General features: G+C 35.9%; 1 protein-coding gene across 1 annotated transcript in view; it reads left to right on the top strand.

Moving 5' to 3' along the window:
• CRISP1 (cysteine rich secretory protein 1) overlaps positions 1-20,781 on the top strand; it is a 44,444-nt gene that overhangs the window by 21,710 nt on the left and 1,953 nt on the right. The window contains exons 5-9 of the mRNA XM_055330419.1: positions 2,716-2,844; positions 11,897-11,987; positions 13,097-13,251; positions 16,208-16,305; positions 18,429-18,517. Of these exons, the coding sequence (XP_055186394.1) occupies positions 2,716-2,844; positions 11,897-11,987; positions 13,097-13,251; positions 16,208-16,305; positions 18,429-18,517 (562 nt within the window). The remainder of the gene's footprint in view (positions 1-2,715; positions 2,845-11,896; positions 11,988-13,096; positions 13,252-16,207; positions 16,306-18,428; positions 18,518-20,781) is intronic.

The following is a 20,781-nucleotide window of genomic DNA, read 5'->3' as shown; positions in this document are numbered from 1 at the left end:
GTCTTACATTTAAGTCTTTAATCAACTTCAAGTTAATTTTAATGTATGGTGTGACATAAGAGTCTAATTTCAAGCCTTTGCATGTGGAAATCCAGTTTTAAATTTGCCACGAGGGTAAATATTATATTAAATGCTTTTACAACATACACAAGATAATAATAATTAATTGTAAAGAGGGCAGGAGGAAACATTGAGAGATATTGATACGTTTATCTTTTGCTTGTCTTGATGGTGGTGATAGATTCATAAGTGTATACTTACCCAAACTCATTGAATTGTTTACATTAAACATGTATAGCTTTCACATGTTAATTATACCTCAATAAAATGGTTTTAAAAAAAAACAAGAAAGTATGATCTGTTCAGTAGTACCACAAGAGATAAGGAGGAAAGAATGAGAATAGATAGAAGCCGATAGGTAGACCGGCCAAGAGAAGTTGAAACAGCTGCCCTCAGATAGCATCTCTTTACTGAAGAAAGGAGAAAATACCAGAATCTATTGAGGGAGGTTAATGTAATTGGGGTTGAGTGCACAAGTTTTGCAATAACACTGTGAAGACAAAGTGAGTTAACCAGATAAATTAGTAGAATTGATGAGCAAAATTCAGGGATAGTTTGAGATTAGACATCAGGATTTGGGATGATATGCCAATATCTGGCATTTTGTGGGATATTTATCTGCCAATGTTTATCTTATTCTGTGCAGGCAGGGACATTTTTGATCCCTTCCAAAGTGGGAGTGTTCTTAAATGACGATGAACAGAAAAGTATTCATTATTTTAGCAAGAAAGTTGTTGAAATAAGAGAACATGAATAGAAAAGAAAGAAAAGACAATATTGAAAATAGAGAAAATGAAGAATGAACTAGAATGCTATATTATGTTGAAATAGAGTGATGACCTTAGCTATCTGGAAAGCAGGAAATCATGATCAGATAGGGAAAAGTTTGACCAGGTAATTTGGCATTTGGAGTGATTATGAGTTGTAGATTGTGACCATCATGGTGGAGACTAAAGAGATTTGGAGGAGAAGTTTAAGAGAGGAAGAATTCAAAGGTCTGAGATATGAGATGGCTGGAATCATCCATGTGAATGCTGAAATCCGTTGAGTTAACTACCAAAATGGAAGTAGGCAAGATGAATTTGTTTCAGGAGACCCAATTTCAATGAATAAGAAGAAGTGACAGGAAAATGTTAGGGGAATAAATGTTCAGGTATGAGATGGTAGAGGAATATGTTGTGAGTTTCCCTGGAGCAGAGTTCAGAGGAGCAACGAAAGTAATAATCTGGAAATGATAAAGGGATTCTTGTGGTTCCCCACTTCTCCTCTAGTCTAGACCAGAGCTTCTTGAAGTAGGGAACAAAATAGTACCACATGAGTATGCTTTGAGGAAGTAATACCCACAAGAGACAGTCTCTAGAGGGATCTTCTGGATTCCATATTTATGTTTTTTCCCCATTCCTATTTTATGTTGATATAAAATAAATGACAATAACTACTATAATCAAGCAAGGTTGGTACTGGATCCTATCCATTCAGAAATTACTAATAGCCCTATGGTACTTGAGGAATAGATACTACTCAAATTATACTACACATGTTTTGCCACTTTTTAAACAAAAGTAATGAAGTTCATGTGATATAACACACACACACAAGAAGTTGCTCTTTATAGCAATTAATACTAACTTAAAATATTAAGGCTGTTTAGTTTTCTTCTTAGTTGCAAGATAAAGGGTAAACAAATTAAAATAATAGTCATGAATTCTAGATTGTAGCTGATCTGAATTCTATTTTATACTTACACATATGTATGCAAATGTGAATGTTTTTTCATATGCAATAAGACAAAAAGGTAGAATCCAAGTTGAAGACACTGGAGGCTTTGTACTCAATAATGAATATCTTAAGTTAGACACATCTTTTAACCACTTTTCTCTTTTTTTTAATTTTATTTATTTATTCCTGAGAAACGGAGAGAGAGAGAAAGAGAGAGGCAGAGACACAGGCAGGCTCTATGCAGGGAGCCTGATGTGGGACTCGATGCCAGGACTCGATGCCAGGACTCCACGATCACACCCTGGGCCAAAGGCAGGAACTAAACCGCTGAGCCACCCAGGGATCCCCCAGTAGCCACTTTTCAAGTGCAAGTGATTTATCTAGGAAGCAAAGAGAACATCTGCAGGAAATGGGGTGGGATAGGAGCCAAGAAAAGGAGTTAGTCAGTAAAGGTGTGATATCAAGATACCTTCCACTGTGGTTTATATCGCTTGATAAAAAGTCCTTTAAGATGGCCCAAAGTACCAATTACAAATTTGAAAAACCCTAATCACAGAATATCCAGTACTTATATAATGCCAGATGACATTCAGAAACTCACAAGACAGGACACTGGGTGGCTCAGTGGTTGAGCATCTGCTTTCAGCTCAAGGCGTGATCTCCCTTAGGAGCCTGCTTCTCCCTCTGCCTATGTTTCTGCCTCTCTCTGTGTGTCTCTCATGAATAAATAAACTCTTAAAAAAAAAAAGAAACCCACAAGACTAGCACTAGAGAAATGGAAATCAATCCTTTGAGCAATTGTAAATTTTTAAATGCTAAATATTATTATCTATTCAATATAAACTATAAATTCATGTTGATATAGGCCTACAAGTAATGTACATGAGGAATTACACATAAAAGAAGTAAGACTAATAAATAATTTTCTGATCACAGGCAAAACTAGCTTCAGTTCCATATAATACACTCCTCACTGAATTGGCAACTGCCCAAGAAGAAATCCTGACTGTACATAACACTCTCAGGAGAGGAGTAGTTCCATCAGCCAGCAACATGCTGAAGATGGTAAGATTAATTCAACAGCAACAACAATGTTAATAATAGCAATAGTATTTACTTACTTTTTATTAAGTTCTATTCACTTTCAGTATACTAAAAGCTTGATCTTCTCAAACAAACCTATGACTTAGCAGCAGAAGAAATGGAGACACAGAGGTGGTAAGGAACTCTCCCCAAATCACATAGTTGTTAAATGACAGAGCAACAATTCCAATTCAGGCAGTCCAACTGCATTTATAATTTACCCCAGGACAGTGCTTCTCAAACTTGAGCATACTAAGAATTACTTGAAGAACTTGTAAAGCACATTCCCCTGGGCCCCACCTTCTGAGATCCTGATTTGGAAAGTCTGGGGTGGAGACCACTACAAACTCCCAACTGAAGCTGCTGCTGCTGCCAGTATTGTCAGCATAGCAAGCTTTAAGTTAGAGAGGCAATTCATAACTGTCTTCATTGGGCATCCCAGAGGCTAGACACTCATCTGAGAATCAAAATGTCCAGATTCTAAGTCAGGTGGTGCTGTGGATAAACCAATATTGACAAACGTATTTCCCAATTCCCCTGCAGCCTATAAAAAGAGAGAATTATCTTTCAACTATAAACCTGGTGTGTTAGCAGACGAAGTGCTATAAAACAACAAATTTAGGAAAGTCTCAAGAGTACTATGTGATACACTGCATATATATTATCTCCCAGAAGAATCTCTCAGGTTTTTGGGCAACCTTATCCTAGTCCCTTTAACCTTGGACTGGCCTAGAAATAACACTGGCTCTGGAGAGTGATTCCCAGGGATAGCTTCCTCATGTAAATGATGAAGAGTGGGAAGCAAGTGAGTAAAAAAATTATTTTGAAATTTATCTCTTGGTGATCTTAAAATAGAAAAGGTTTTTGAAACAAAACAATATAAGTCAGTAGCTATCACAGGCCTTCTTGCATTGTGAGTGTTGGTACCTGATGTATGTATTGCACTTACAGTTGACAGGTGCTCTTTTAGAATCCCCAGCAGTGCAATTGCTGGATCATAGGGTAGCTCTATTTTTAACTCTTTGAGGAACCTCCACACAGTTTTCCAGAGTGGCTGCACCAGTTCACATTCCCACCAACAGTGCAAGAGGGTTCCCTTTTCTCCACATCCTCTCCAACATTTCTGTTATCTGTCTTCTTAATGTTCACCATTCTCACTAGTGTGAGGTGATATCTCATTGTGGCTTTGATTTGTATTTCCCTGACGGCAAGTGATGCAGAGCATTTTCTCATGTGCATGTTGGCCATGTCTATGTCTTCCTCTGTGAGATTTCTGTTCATGTCTTTGGCCCATTTCATGATTGGATTTTTTGTTTCTTCGGTGTTGAGTTTAATACATTCTTTACAGATCTTGGATACTAGCCCTTCATCTGATATGTCATTTGCAAATATCTTTTCCAATTCTGTAGGTTGTCTTTTGGTTTTGTTGACTGTTTCTTTTGCTGTGCAGAAGCTTTCGATCTTGATTAAGTTCCAATAATTCATTTTTGCTCTTGTTTCCCTTGCCTTCATAGATGTATCTTGCAAGATGTTGCTGTGACCAAGATCAAAAAGGGTGTTGCCTGTGTTCTCCTCTAGGATTTTGATGGAATCTTGTCTCACATTTAGATCTTTCCCCTTTTTGAGTTTATCTTTGTGTCTGGTGTAAGAGAATGGTCTAGGTTCATTCTTCTGCATGTGGCTGTCCAATTTCCCCAGCACCATTTATTGAAGAGACGGTCCTTTTTCCAGTGGATAGTCTTCTCTGCTTTGTCGAATAATAGTTGACCATAGAGTTGAGGGCCCAATTCTGGATTATCTATTCTGTTTTTGTGCCAGTACCACACTGTTTTGATGACCACATCTTTGTAGTAAAACTTGAAATCCAGCATGGTGATGCTCCGGGCTCTGGTTTTCTTCAATATTCCCCTGGCTATTCGGGATCTTTTCTGATTCCACACAAATCTTAAGATGATTTGTTCCAACTCTCTGAAGAAAGTCCATGGTATTTTGATAGGGATTGCATTAAATGTATAAATTGCCTTGGGTAGCATTGACATTTTCACAATATTAATTCTTCCAGTCCATGAACATGGAATGTTTTTGCATCTCTTTGTGTCTTCTTCAATTTCTTTCAGAAGGGTTCTGTAGTTTTTGGGGTATAGATCCTTTACCTCTCTGGTTAGGTTTATTCCTAGGTATCTTATGCTTTTGGGTGCAATTATAAATGGGGTTGATTCCTTAATTTCTCTTTCTTCAGTCTCATTGATAGTGTATAGAAATGCCACTGATTTCTGGGCATTGATTTTGTATCCTGCCATACTGCCGAATTGCTGTATCAGTTCTAGCAATCTTGGGGTGGAGTCTTTTGGGTTTTCTATGTACAGTATCATGTCATCTGCAAAGAGGGAGAGTTTGACTTCTTCTTTGCCAACTTGAATGCCTTTTATTTCTTTTTGTTGCCTGATTGCTGAGGCTAGGACTTCTAGCACTATGTTGAATAGCAGTGGTGAGAGTGGACATCCCTGTCGTGTTCCTGATCTTAGGGGAAAGGCTCCCAGTGTTTCCCCATTGAGAATGATATTTGCTGTGGGCTTTTCATAGATGGCTTTTAAGGTGCTGAGGAATGTTCCCTCTATCCCTACACTCTGAAGAGTTTTGATCAGGAATGGATGCTGTATTTTGTCCAATGCTTTCTCTGCATCTATTGAGAGGATCCTATGGTTCTTGTTTTTTCTCTTGTCGATATGATCTATCACGTTGATTGTTTTATGAATGCTAAACCAGCCTTGCATCATGGGGATAAGCCCCACTTGGTCATGGTGAATAATCTTCTTAATGTACTGTTGGGTCCTATTGGCCAGTATCTTGTTTAGATTTTTGCATCTATGTTCATCAGGGATATTGGTCAGCAATTACTCCTTTTTGGTGGGGTCTTTGTCTGGTTTTGGAATTAAGGTGATACTGACATCATAAAATGAGTTTGGAAGTATTCCGTCCCTTTCTATTTTGGAACAGCTTTAGTAGAATATGTATTGTTTCTTCTTTAAACGTTTGATAGAATTCCCCTGAGAAGCCATCTGGCCCTGGACTTTTGTGTATTGGGAAGTTTTTGATGACTGCTTCCATTTCCTCCCTGGTTATTGGCCTGGTCAGGTTTTCTCTTTATTCCTATTCCAGTTTTGGTAGTTTGTGGTTTTCCAGAAATGTATCCATTTCTTCTAGATTGCCTAATTTATAGGCGTATAGCTGTTCATAATATGTTTTTAAAATCATTTGTATTTCCTTGGTATTGGTATGATCTCTCCTTTTTCATTCTTGATTTTATTAATTAGTCTTTTCTCTTTTGTTTTTAATAAGGCTGGCAAATGGCTTATCTATCTTATTAATTCTTTCAAAGAACCAACTCCTGGTTTAGTTGATCTGTTCTACAGTTCTTCTGGTTTCTATTTCATTGAGTTCTGCTCGAATCTTTATTATCTCTCTTCTTCTGTTTGGTGTAGGTTTTATTTGCTTTTCTTTCTCCAGTTCCTTTAGGTGTGAGGTTAACTTGTGTATGTGAGTTTTCTAATTTTTTGAAGTTTTGAAGGATGCTTGTATTGCAATGTATTTCCCTCTTAGGACTGCTTTTGCTGTATCCCAAAGATTTTGAATGGTTGTATCTGCATTCACATCAGTTTCCATGAATCTTTTTAATTCTTCTCTAATTTCTGGATTGACCCTTTCATCTTTTAGCAGGATGCTCTTTAACCTCCACGTGTTTGAGTTTCTTCCAAATTTCTTCATGTGATTGAGTTCAAGTTTCAAAGCATTGTGGTCTGAAAATATGCAGGGGACAATCCCAGTCTGTTGGTACTCGTTGAGACCTGATTTGTGACCCAGTATGTGGTCTATTCTGGAGGAAGTTCCATGTGCACTTGAGAAGAATGTGTATTCAGTTGAATTTGGAGGTAAATCTGTAAATATCTGTGAAATCCATCTGGTCCAGTGTTTCATTTAAAGCCCTTGTTTCTTTGGCAATGTTGTGCTTAGAAGATCTGTCATTCGCAGAAAGCACCATGTTGAAGTCTCCCAGTATTAGTGTATTATTATCTAACTAAGTCTTTACTTTGGTATTAATTGATTGATATACTTGGCAGCTTCCACATTAGGAACATAAATATTTATTATTGTTAGGTCCTCTTGTTGGATAGATCCTTTAAGTATGATATAGTGTACCTCTTCATCTCTTAGTACAGTCTTTGAGATAAACTTTAATTTTTCTGATATGAGGATGGCTACACCTGCTTTCTTTTGAAGACCATTGGAATGGTAAATTGTTCTCCAACCTTTCGTTTTCAGGCTGGAGGTGTCCTTAGGTCTAAAATGAGTTTCTTATAGACAGGAAATAGATGGGTCTTGCTTTTTTATCCACTCTGAAACCCTGTGCCTTTTGATGGGATCGTTTAGCCCCTTCATGTTCAGATTTACTACTGAAAGATATGAATTTAGGGTCACCATAATACCTATTCAGTCCTTGTTTATGTAGATTATTTCTTTGGGTTTCCTCTTTCTTTTACAGGGTCCCCCTTAATATTTCTTGCAGACATGGTTTGGTGGTCACATATTCTTTCAGTTTCTGTCTATACTGGAAGCTGTTTATCCCTCCTTCTATTCTGAATGAGAGCCTTGCTGGATAAACTATTCTTGGCTGCATGTTCTTTTCATTTAGGACCCTGAATATAGCCTGCCAACCCTTTCTGGGCTGCCAGGTCCCTGTGGAGAGGTCTGCTGTTAATCTAATGCTTCTTCTCCCCATATAAGTTATGGATCTCTTGTCTCTTGCTGCTTTAAGGATTTTCTCTTTATCTTTGGAATTTGCAAGTTTCACTATTAAATGTTGACGTGTTGAACAGTTTTTATTGATTGTAGGTGAGTACCTCTCTATTTCCTGGATTTGAACCTATTTCCCTCCCCAAATTAGGGAAGTTCTCAGCTATGATTTGTTCAAATATGTTTTCTGGCCCTCTGGCCCTCCTGCTGCTCTCTGGAACCCCAATTATACGTAGATTTTTTTCCTTCTCAAGGTGTCATTTATTTCCCTTAACCTTTCCTCATGGTCTTTTGTTTTTCTCTTTTTTCCTCAGCTTTCTTCCTTGCCATCAACTTGTCTTCTATGGCACTCACTCTTTCTTCCTTCTCATTAACCCACATCATTAGGACCTCCAGTTTGGATTGCATCTTTTTTAATTGACTTTTAATTTTGGTCTCATTAGATCTAAATTCTGCAGTCATGAAGTCTCTTGATTCCTTTATGCTTTTTTCCAGAGCCACCAGTTGCTTTATAATTGTGCTTCTGAATTGGCTTTCTGACATTGAATTGTAATCGAAATTCTGTAACTCTGTGGCAGAGAGTACTGCTTCTGATTCTTTTGTGGTGAATTTTTCTTTCTAGTCATCTTGTTCACTCTTGTAGAGTGGCTGTATGAGTGGGCTGAATTAAGAGTATCAACCACAACCTATGTAAATTTTACCCTAGATGATTCTGACAAGGTCAGAGACCGGAAATTGAAAAACAAAGATCAGAATGAAATAAAACACAAAGACCACTAAAGTGAATAACAAATTTTACAACAAAGTAGTAAAAAATAAAAGGCCAAGAATCCTAAAGAAGAAGAAAAGAAAAAAGAAAGAAAAAGATAAAAGGAAAAAGAAGAAGAAAAAATGGGAGGCACTGGGAGATGGTGGTGGTGACAAAGTTGTAGTGGAGGGGAATGTAGTTTACCTGTGGGGTCCTACAGGGTGATCATCTTGGTTCTGAGTGTATTAAGTTCTGTATGTTAGAAGATGCTCAGTTGCAAATTTATATAAACCAGAAATACTTGTAGAAAGCCCCAACACTGACCACCAAAACCTAAATGAGATAAAAGAGGGGGGCAGAATGGGACTGAGGAATCTTACAGAATGAACCAGCACTGTATACCACTTGGTTCTGGGTGCATACTGGTCATGTTTTAGAAGATATTAACTTCCACCAGTGTAGAACAAAATGAGGCAGAGAAAACAAAAAACAAAACAAAACAACAACAACAAAAACATATATTGTATATCTCACAAAATTAAATTGGGTATATTAAAGGACTCTACAAGTGGAAAATATATCTAGGACCTGTAATCGTAGAAATATGAAAGTCAAAAAGGAAGAATCTTCAAAATAAAAAGCTGGTAAAATATTGTAGTAAGGTGGGAAAAGAAAAAAATTGGAAATTTATAGTCTGATATAAAAAGGAGTTGTACTGGAAAAAGGAAGAAAAAATAGGAGAAGTACCCTCTAGTTCTATATACTGTAAATCCCTCGACTTCCCCTGGAGCTTTCCAGCGCTGCTGGGTCCAGAACTTGCTCTTCCCCTGTCCTTCCAGCTGGTCTTCTGGGGGAGGGGCTGCTGTGCTGACCCTCAGATGTGTGCACCTGGGGGAGCTGCCCTTCCCCCCACTGGGTGCCAGGCTCAGTGGGAGCTGGTTACCCCTCATGGGTGCCCCCCACCCTCAGGGCACAGGGTGACACCAGGAGGAACAACCCCATGGCAGCGGCCAGCCCTCCAGCCCTCCAGCCCTGGAGTCAGCTCCTGCAGTAACTCCCGCAGCTCCCAGTCCGCAGGGGCCTGGATGCTCCGGGGCGGGGGAGCGCTGACCTGCACAGCTCGAGGACGCCCTTGGCAGGAGCGTCCTCACCGTCCCGTGTCCTCCCCGCTTCTGCCTGTCCCAGGGGGACCACAGGATCCTGGGCTGTGTCCCCCGCGCCTTTGGTCCAGGGCCTGCGCCACCGGCATCACTCCCGGGGCCGCGGCTTGAAGGCAGCAGGGCGCAGCCCCCTCCGCCTGGAGCCCCCCACCCCCTGCTTCTCCCCGAGGCCCTGCCAGGCGCTCCAGCCCTTTACCGCCCTGGGCCCCGGGATGTGGGGCCCTGTCCCCAGGGCACCTCCTCTGTTAGTGACCCCAGGAGGCTGGGGGCCCCACCGCCCTTTGGTCCTGCCCGGGTTCCCAGCTGAGCACCTTTCCCTCCGGGAAGAGTCCGGTGCGGATTGTTAAAGTTCCTGCTTCTCTGGGGCGGACTCTCCTGTCCTGGGCTCTCTTGTCCAGGGGCATTTAGATCTTTCATCCATTTTGAGTTTATCTTTGTGTCTAGTATAAAAGAATTGTCCAGGTTCATTCCTTTGCATGTGGCTGTCCAATTTCCCAGCACCATTTATTGAAGAGACTGTCCTTTTTCTAGTGGATCGTCTTTCCTGCTTTGTCAAATATTAGTTGACCATAAAGTTGAGGGTCCGCTTCTGGATTCTTTATTTTGTTCCATTGATCTATGTGTCTGCTTTTGTGCCAGTACCACACTGTCTTGATGATCACAGCTTTGTAGTAAAACTTGAAATCCAGCATGGTGATGCCCCTGGCTCTGGTTTTCTTTTTCAATATTCCCCTAGCTATTCAGGGTCTTTTCTGATTCCACCAAAATCTTAAGATTTTGTTCCAACTCTGAAGAGTGTCCATGGTATTTTTATAGGGATTGCATTAAATGTGTAAATTGCCTGGGTAGCATTGACATTTTCACAATATTAATTCTTCCAGTCCATGAACATGGAATGTTTTTGCATCTCTTTGTGTCTTCCTCAATTTCTTTCAGAAGTGTTCTGTAGTTTTTGGAGTATAGATCCTTTACCTCTCTGGTTAGGTTTATTCCTAGGTATATTATGCTTTTCGGTGCAATTGTAAATGGGATTGACTCCTTAATTTCCTTTCTTCAGTTTCATTGTTAGTGTATAGAAATGCCACTGATTTCTGGGCATTGATTTTGTATCCTGCCACATTGCCGAATTGCTGTATAAGTTCTAGCAATCTTGGAGTGGAGTCTTTTGGATTTTCTATGTACAGTATCATGTCATCTACAAAGAGGGAGAGTTTGACTTCTCCTTCGCCAATTTGAATGCCTTTCTTTTTGTTGCCTGATTGCTGAGGCTAGGACTCTAGTACTATGTGTAAAAAAAAATAAAAAAAAGTGTCATCCAAACTTATTCTAAAGAGTAAATGAATGATTTGTGTCAAAGTCTGTAGTGAAAAAACAAAGTCTACAACTTTTATTGGTGATGTGTTGTATGCAGATAATTGGACAGTCTTTTAAGTGGATGTACACAATGTGTAGATTATAAAGTGTTAGGGAGAACATTTGTCAGTCCCAAAACTAGTGAGAAACACTTTCTGCCTTCCAACTTACTTGGGGATACACCTGACAAAATGCTTCAACTCAGCATAATTGACACACATTAAGAGTTAAGAGCACATATTATGAAGACAGAATAACCTAGATTCTCATTCTTCTGGGGGTTCTTATTGGTTGTGTTATCCTTAGAAATAATGCAACATCTCTCTGCCTCAGTTTCCCCATTTGCAAATGGAGCTAATAATAGTACTTCCCTTGTAGAGTTGCTGTGAGTCAAAATAAGAAAAATATACATACAGAATTGGTAACAGATGTTGGCATATGGTTTGAGCTACTATTTATTATTATTACTTATAATTTTATATGGAGATATGTGACACAATACATAGCCATTGTCTATTTATTGAGCACATAGTATAAGATTTGTCATATCACAGTTGCATTTCATGAATTATTACATTAAAACTTTAGAACAAACTATTAGGCATGAATGATGGGTCTCATTTCAAAAATAAGAAGAGATTCAAAAAGATTAAATAAAACTACTAATAAATAATGGAATGGATTTCCAACCCTGATCTGTTTTACTGAAAGCATTTACTTAAACTCTTTCACACTTCTGAGAATGTATATATGAATGTTATTATCAGATTTTGATTTTGATTTTGTAAATTCAAAGGTTAACATAGTGAGTTAAAGGTTTTATCTTCCCCTTCCAATCAAGACATTTAATATTATTATTTAAATTGTTAGCTTATAAAATAGAGGATATTGCTAGCCATGGATTTTTAGAAAGAACAAACTAGAATACTGTAATGAAAATGCTAATAAGACCAAGTGCTTCTATTTTACTCTTCCACTGTAGAATTGGAGTGAAGAAGCTGCACAAAATGCCAGAGTGTTGTCAAAGCAGTGTGAATTAAGAGAGAGCAGCTCACTTAAGAGGCGAATTACAAGTAGGTATATGTCTACATGACTCACCTCCATACTCAAAAGTCCTTAAGGATATTAAGTAACCTGGCAAGGTAATTAAGTCATTCAGTCTATGACATGGCCCCATAAATAGCAGTGGATTGTGGCCCACTGAGCTCCTTTCTTGTTAATTTTTAAATTTGGGTATTCAAGTTTCAAATTCCAGATTCTGATTGTCAGAAACAAGAATCAAAGCTCTCAATATTACAGAATAGTTGAGTAATACAATGATAACTGGTGGACAACTGGATAACTAGAAGCTTTCCATTCTACATAGTTATTTCAGCTACACACAATATCACCCTAGGGTTATCTTTGGCTCTGAAATACTAATACAGTTGAAAGGTGAGTTCTATTCAACTCTACTGAGCTGTACATGAGAACGAAGGTGATCAAAAATGTGTCCATCTCATGGTATATATATTAGGTGGATCACTGTTAGTTTCCAGTAAAGCTATTAGTACCTCCTACACAAGGAGACATTATTAACGCTTATGGGATCCTTATTACAAAATATTTTTAAAATATTAATGAAACTTCCATATTTACAGGTTATTGGACATCTTTGCCCAATGTTGTTGACCCATGAATAAGCAGTGTGAGTTTTTCCTGCCCCAGAGAAAGGTAGATCATTCCTGAATACCATTTTTTATCAAGAACCCACATCACAAGTGGATGGCTAAATGAACAAATGTTTATTTTAAGGTCTTTGCATAATGAATACTTCTGTGTAGCTGTTTTCAAGTCACGGGTCCTGTTACAACCCATAGGCTACTTGGATGGGTTTCATCCTCCTCAACAGCTTGAAAGTGGCAGACACTGAAATGTTGACCTGATTTCCAAGTTTGCACATCATCTCTTGCTGTCAACTTCTTACCAAATTTATCACAAATTCACTCATCAATGAGAAAGATGAATGCCAGCAGAGACACAGCTGAGTTTGCTTTCTTTTATAAGACATTGCTAAAAAAATAAAAAAAGACATTGCTTGGATGACCAACGAAATATTTGTAAAATGAAAATGAACAAAATATCCTTGTAATATATTTCTAAGTTTCTTCGAGTATGATCCAGACTTTTTTCTCCCTTTCAGATACTTTTTGTGGAGAAAACATGCATATGACAACTTATCCTATCTCATGGTCAAATGTAATTAAAATCTGGCACAATGAATCTAAATATTTCAAGTATGGGGAATGGACACCAATGGACAGTGACATTGAGCATTATACTCAGCATTATACTCAGGTAACCTGCAGTAACATTGAGCATTATACTCAGGTAACCTGCATACTTGCAAATATACACATTGTTTAAGTGGCTATAAGTATGCATGGGAAATAGGTGGCTGAGAAAATCATTCTACCCACTTATCACAAACTTACACTTGACCCACTGAGTTTCTGTTATAATTTGGAACACAAGAAAATGTGATTCCCTCAATAGATGACTTGGAAAAGCTGCTTAACTGTTTAGTCTTCTTTATAAATTTGGACTTTGGGGAATTAACAAAATCATAAAACATCAATGTCACTTATAAATTGCATTTAAATCTTTGTAAAGAATGAAAACAATAGTACCTTATAATACAGAGAATCCTCTACATTTTTTGTTTGTTATTGTGGTAAGATTATATGTATATATGCATAAAACATATACACAAATTATTTTAATGTACATATCTATCACTATATAACACACAATAATTATTTATATATGTATATATGAATATGCTTTATAAAATTTGCCATTTTAATCATTTTAAAATTATGTAGCATTAATGTTCAGTAGCACTAACTACATTCAAATTGTTATGCAGCAATCACCACCACATATCTTCAGATCTTTTCACCTTCCCAAACTAAAACTCTCTACCCATTAGACAATGACTTCTCATCCACCCCACTGCTCTGGCAATCATCATTCTATTGTCTGTGTCTATGAATTTGATTACTCTAGATACTTCATATAACTGGAATCATACAATTTTTGTCCTTCTGTCTCTGCCTTATTTCACTTAGCATTATATCCTCATTTGATGTTCATCCATCTTTCACATATGTCAAAATTTTATTCCTTTTTAAGGCTGAGTAATATTCCACTGTATATGTATGACACTTGTTGTTTACCTATTCATCCACTGATGGATATTTAGGTTGTTTCCACCTTTTGACTGTTGATAATAATGCTGTTATGAACATTGGTGTGCAAACATCTGTTCAAATCCTGCTTTCAATTTTATGAGTATATACCAGAAGTAGAATTGCTAGATCATATGGTAATTCTGTTTAATTATTTGATGAATGGGCATACTGTCTTTCACAACAACTGTATTATTTAACATCTCCAACAGCAATGAAATTTCTGATTTCTTCACATCCATGCTGTATTGGTCTGCTTGGACTTCCATAACAGAATATCATAGGCTGGGTGGATCAAACAACAGAAATTTATTTTCTCACAGTTCTGGAGCCTGGAAGTCTGTGAACTTCTGCAGCATAGTTTTGTGTTTTTCTCTTCCTGTCTTCTTTTCACTATGTCCTTTCATGAAACTTTATTTCCTTTCCTCTGTGCATGCTTGCAGAGAGAGAGAGAAAGAGTGAGAGCATGAGTGCCAGCACTCTGGTGCCTTTTCTTATAAAGACAAGAATCCTATCAGATCATGGCCCCACTCTTATGATTTCATTTAACCTGAATTACTTCCATAGAGGTTCCATCTCCAATTAGAGTTGCTGGTTTGTATCGAGTTGTTTGGATTTTTGTTATTGAGTTGTAAAAGGTCTTTATATATTCTAGGTATCTATGCTTTAGTAGGCATATGATTTGCAAACATTAATTCCTAGTACATAGACTGCATATTCACTCTAATGATAGTATCCTATGAAGCAGAAAGGTTTTAAATTTTGATAAAGTCCAATTTATCAATGTATTTTTGTCTTTTCTGTCTACTTTTGGCATCATATGCAAGAAATCACTGCCAAATTCAATATCATGTTGTGTTTTCCTTATGTTTACTTCCAAGAGTTTTTTATGGTTTCAGCTCTTACACTTAGGTGTTTGATCCATTTTGAGGTTTTTTTTTCTTATATGGTGGAAGGTAAGATCTAACTTCATTTATCTTCATGTTAACATCTAGTTTTTCCAACTGTATTTGTGGTAAGACTGTCCTGTTCACAGTGGATTGTCTTAGCACCCCTGTTGAAAGTCTTTTGACCATATTTATGAAAATTTATTTCTGGGCTCTAGTTTATTTCCTAGATTTATGTTTATTGTCCAGTACCACTGTTTTAATTACTATAGTTTTGTGTTAAGGCTATTAGAAAGCATACAACGTCCAGCTTTGTTCTGCTTTTTCAAGACTATTTGCCTAGTTAAAAATCATATTTATGGACATCAATGCAAATGTTCTAAATAAAAGACTAGCAAATAGCATTCTTATTGTACAAAAAGATACATTCTAGGAATCCAAGAATGCTATAAAATTTCTATTCATGTAATTTACCTTATCAAACAGTGGATAAAAATAAAATGATCACCCAAAGAGATAAAAATCTGACAAATTTGTAACTTCAATTCCTACTGTTTACTTCTTTTAGATAATGATGGACTAACCCCACTATTTACGACCAGACCATTTGTTCCATCACATTAAGATGGTAACTTAATATTTCTGCTTCTAAACACCTAAAAAATTTATTATTCAATTTCCACAATACATCTAGGATGTAGAAGATAGTATTATTTTATTCCATTTTGCAAATTAGAAAAAAAGAAATTTCAAAACATAAAGTAAATTGGTAAGTACCATACAACCTGTAAGTGATAGAGATAGAATTTGAACCTGAGTTCTTTAGCCTCGATGGCCAACTCTTAACTCTATACCATGCCTATTCTCTGATTGAGTAAAGTTCCTCCCATGCTTTGATTCTTATATAATCACCAAGCAGCTTTCATCATGTTACCTGATTTTTCATATAGATTTGATAATAGAATCAACCAGGATCAAGGACAGCCAATAAGTGTACATATATGTGTGTGTTATCCAGACACATGGAAATCTTTGTTTCTAGGACTTCCTAATAAGCCATGTTTAAGGCATCCTAAAAACAAGCATGTTTATTTTCAACCCCGGATAACAATATTCATATTGTAATCATTTAGCAAAAGTCAAATTATTAATTAAATATTCTCTTTATCATTACAGGTTGTTTGGGCCACTTCTTATCTCATTGGCTGCGGAATATCATCATGCCCCAAAAGAAAGTTGACTCAGTATCTCTATATTTGTCACTATTGTCATGAGTATGTATTATGCAGCTTGGTTTTTCACAAAGCCTTTAGAAATACATCTTTCTTCATAACTCAGTTTCTCAATCCATATAAAAGAAAACTCAAATAAATATTTCACTTCAGTTAAGCAGAACTTTAGAGATAAATGTCATTTAGCCAATACCTAAAATCGTTACACACACACACGCAAATTTTTGTTATATTTTTAAATAAATTTATATTTCATTAATAGAATGTCTAAATTCAAAGTTATTGCCAGTAGTCTTGCTTTGTGCTATTAGTCAGCATAAGCAAAGAAACAAGGATATTTATTTCAACAATTCAAGAGTATATTTAGAATGCTAGAGCAGAAATACTGTGGAGTATTAAGACTAAACAAACAGAAAAATTGAAGTGTTCTTGTATTTAGCTTTTTAGTCTAACTATTGGTATATGTCTTTTCCTTAGACATTAAATTTACATGTTATCAAGATATGAGTAACAACTTCTAGAAGAGATCATCTGATTGTTTCAGTGAAGAGCAAGTGGACTCTTTTACCCTATCAACTGTGGTTATATAATAAGATCAATTTCAGATAAAGGTGATTGCAGAAGCCCACAAGAGCACACTGTGTGATCCAGTAGTAATGATGAGAAATTAGAGATTGTTCAGAGCTGGATATAGTCCCATAATAATTCACTACAAATGCCTGTTTAAATATACTCTGCTAAGGAAAGTTAATGAATAGTCTGCATATGTGTCCTTCAGCTATCTGTACTTAAAGAGTTCAATATGCAAATTTTTCATAATAATATGAGCTCCAAACATGACACTTAACTACTATCCCCCATGTGTGTTGCAAAACAAAAGATAGTCAATATGAATCAGTTAAAATTATTTATCTGTTAATATGCTGCATATTTATACATTAAATGAGGTCTGTTGTATTAGAATAGATTCAATAGATATATTTATATAATACTTCTAGATATTTTCTGATCTTATCATTTCTTGATTTTAGTAGTTAGTATTTTTTATTATTTTATCTATACAATTAGTACTGAAGACAGTAAAATCTCTTTGCATCCACAACACATCAGTTGTACTAAATCCTGGTGGTGGTCTCTGGTGAACTGACAATTACACAAAAGTAAAACATACATGGAGCTGTGATAGGAGAATTTTCTACAGCAAAGATAAGGTTAAGTGTCTGACAAAATCCCTTAATGAATTAACTAATATATTTCTTTTATAGAGTGAAACTTTGGGCACCTGGCTGGCTCAGTTGTAGAGCATATGGCTCTTGATCTCAGATCCATGAGTTCAAGCCCCACATTGGACATAAAACTTACTCCAAAAAATAAAAATAATAATAATAATGAAGGGAAAAAAATAAAGTGAAATACTAAGAATTCAGATATCAAATGGAAAAATATCAACTAGAATACCGTTTTAACCAAAACATTTACCTTATTTTTCAAGCATATTAAGTAAGAATAAGCTATAATCCATATTGTTTTCTTAGATATCTGCAGGTAAGACTGTCATCTCTGAATTTCATATTAGCTTAGAACTAGAAATTCTCATCTACTCTCTCCCCCTCAACTCTACCACTTTAGATTTAGCCATACTGAGGGTTTTTCATCTTTTATAATGCTCCATGTGTTTCTGAATGAGAGTAACATGTATCGTTTCTCATGATATCATACAAAATGAAATAGAACATCTCCAACTTGACTCACTTAAAATTTTCTTAGCATGACTGCCTACCAAGTTCCTATGGGCATAAATAAAGAAAAATGGGTATAAATAAAGAAAAATGACCAATTATCAACAAGCTCTTCTGCTTGTTAAGACCTGACTGTTCATAGGTACCAATCCTGTTAAAACTTAACTCTCTGAATAGGGTAAATTCTTTCAAAACATTTTCAAAACCCACTGTTGCCTGTTATACATTCAAAAAAGATAAATTGCCATCGTTGCAAGTCTAGAAATCTTAAAGCTATCTTAAAGATTATCATCATTATCTAGAAGTGGTTTTCAAAAATTGTTTTTAAAGTTGATTAGAAATAGTAAGTAAAATTTTATATTCATTGTCCAAGTATCAATTTTATTATATCACTTTTTCTTATATTATTTTTTTTATTATTTTAAGGGGAAATGATCCTGCCAAAAGGAATGAACCTTATAATGCAGGAAGTCCATGTGGAGACTGCCCAAATGACTGTGAAAATAAACTTTGTAGTAAGTTTTACATTCAATTTGCTTAATATAGACCATTGACCCAGGAACCATGTATCCTTCAAATTAAGCAATTGAAAATATTTCACTTTTCTATAACTTTTTCTGATTCATCACACAGGAAAGGTCAACATTATTTCTTACCTCGCCTCCCTGAATTACCAAGGTGATTAAATCTATTGGAATGGATATTAGAATGTTTAGGCCAAAACTCAGCTTACCACCACCACCACCCAAAGTTTAATGACACTCATAGGAAAAACCCGGATAAGATGTTAATATAAGCATACATTTTACTCTGCTCTATTAAAAAGTTTCTGGGCTCTCTATTGCAGCCCTGAAATTAGAAATATTGTTTTCAGGATATCAGTGTTTTCAGCTTACTTGCTGCTCCATAACTCCTCTACCTTCCTAACCACTTTTTAGGGCATATAATTTATTACTGAGTGACCCTTATTCTTCTATGTTCCTACTGACAAATCGGAAGATATTGGCTGATGGTCACACTGTCCCCTTACAGCATTTCCTTTTATTTCTTAAATAAATCTAACTACAATGTAGTATTACTCAAATGAATTCCAATTACATGTTCATTCTACTAGATCATGAAAGTTCCTTTTCAGAGCTTCCTGAAAACATAATTCCTAATCCCTGAGTATAAATTTGATAAAATAATTTTCAATAAGTTTGTAGAGAAATAACTAACCCAGGAAAAATACCCTTTAACTTCAGGCTTGGAAAGCCAGAAGACTTATTTTCCTACACCTGACCAAGTCAGTCTGTTTATTCTTAAAGTAAAGAAAATAGATTTTCTTTCTCAAATTACCTCTCTCTAGATAAATAGATAGATATGTAAATGCATGGATAAATAGATATTCTTCTTTTTAAATCTCCTTTATTCTTTTGCTTTCTTTTCTTTCCCTTACTTTCAACTTCACTTTTTGCACCCCACTTCTGAAAAGAACTGTAGCTGGAGAAAAATAAAATATCTACTAACTATCTATGCTGGGTTAATGGGGTAGGTTTTTAAAATCCAAGATATAAAAGCAATGTCTATAGTGGTATAAAAAATGTAATAGAAGTAAAATCAGAATAGGAAAGAGAAAGTATTACTCAAGATGATTAAATCTGTGACATAAAGATGCATATCTTAAACTTTTTGCCCATATCTATAAATGCATGAGAAGAGAAATATTTTTTAAAATCTCCAATTTGTTCACACTGGAATGGAGACAATGCTAAAAGCATAAGACCTAAATGTGCAGACATAAGCAGCTTAGTGTAATTCAAATAAATTTTATAAAAACAAAATTTATATTATAAAATAGGGGAATTATATATAAATATAATTACATATAAATTATAAATTTATATATAAATTACATATAAATTAATAAATTATATATAAATATCATTATATGTAAATATCATTACAGATAAATGACATAGAAAAATCTTTAGCTTTAGTCACACCTATAAAAAGAAGAAGTGGAAGAGGAAGAGGAAGAAGGAGAAGAAGAAGAAGAAGAAGAAGAAAGGAAAAGAGAGAGTAAAGGACTCATTAAAAAGAAGACATTACAACTGATACATGCAAACAAAAAGGGGCATAGGAGTATGCTATGAACAATTGTATGGCAACAAATTGAACAACTAATTGGAAGAAATACACTAAAGTTAAAAATAGACAACTTACAAAGACTAAACTATGAAGAAATAAACATAAAACCCACCAAGATTGAATCATGAATAAATGGGAAATCTGAACAGACTAAGTACTAGTAAGGATATTGAATCAATAATCAAAATCCTCCCAACTAAGAAAAGCCCAGGACCAGATGGCTTCACCAGTGAATTCTACCAAACATTTAAAGAAGAATTAATACTAATAGTTTTAAAACTCCTCCAAAAAATAGGAAAGAGAGGAACACTTCCAAACTCATTTCATGAGGCCAACATTACCCTGATACTCATGTCAGACAATTACACTGCAATAAAAATTAATTACAGGCCAATATATCTGATGAACATAGATGCAAAACTCTCAATAAAATTTAGCAAACCAACTGCACCAATACATTGAAAAGATCATACAATCAAGTGGAATTTATTCTAAGGATGCAAGACTGGCTCAACATCCACAAATCAGACAATGTGAAGAATAAAAATCATATAGTTATCTTAATAGATACAGAAAAGCATTTGACAAAATTTGACATTCTTTCATGATAAAAGCTCTCAAATTTGGCACACAAGGAACTTACTTAACA

Source organism: Nyctereutes procyonoides, unplaced genomic scaffold (genome assembly GCF_905146905.1).
Source record: "Nyctereutes procyonoides isolate TBG_1078 unplaced genomic scaffold, NYPRO_anot_genome, whole genome shotgun sequence".
Taxonomy (NCBI): Eukaryota; Metazoa; Chordata; class Mammalia; order Carnivora; family Canidae; genus Nyctereutes; species Nyctereutes procyonoides.
Note: the sequence above shows the minus strand (reverse complement) of the source record. Positions and strands in the feature narration are given on the sequence as shown.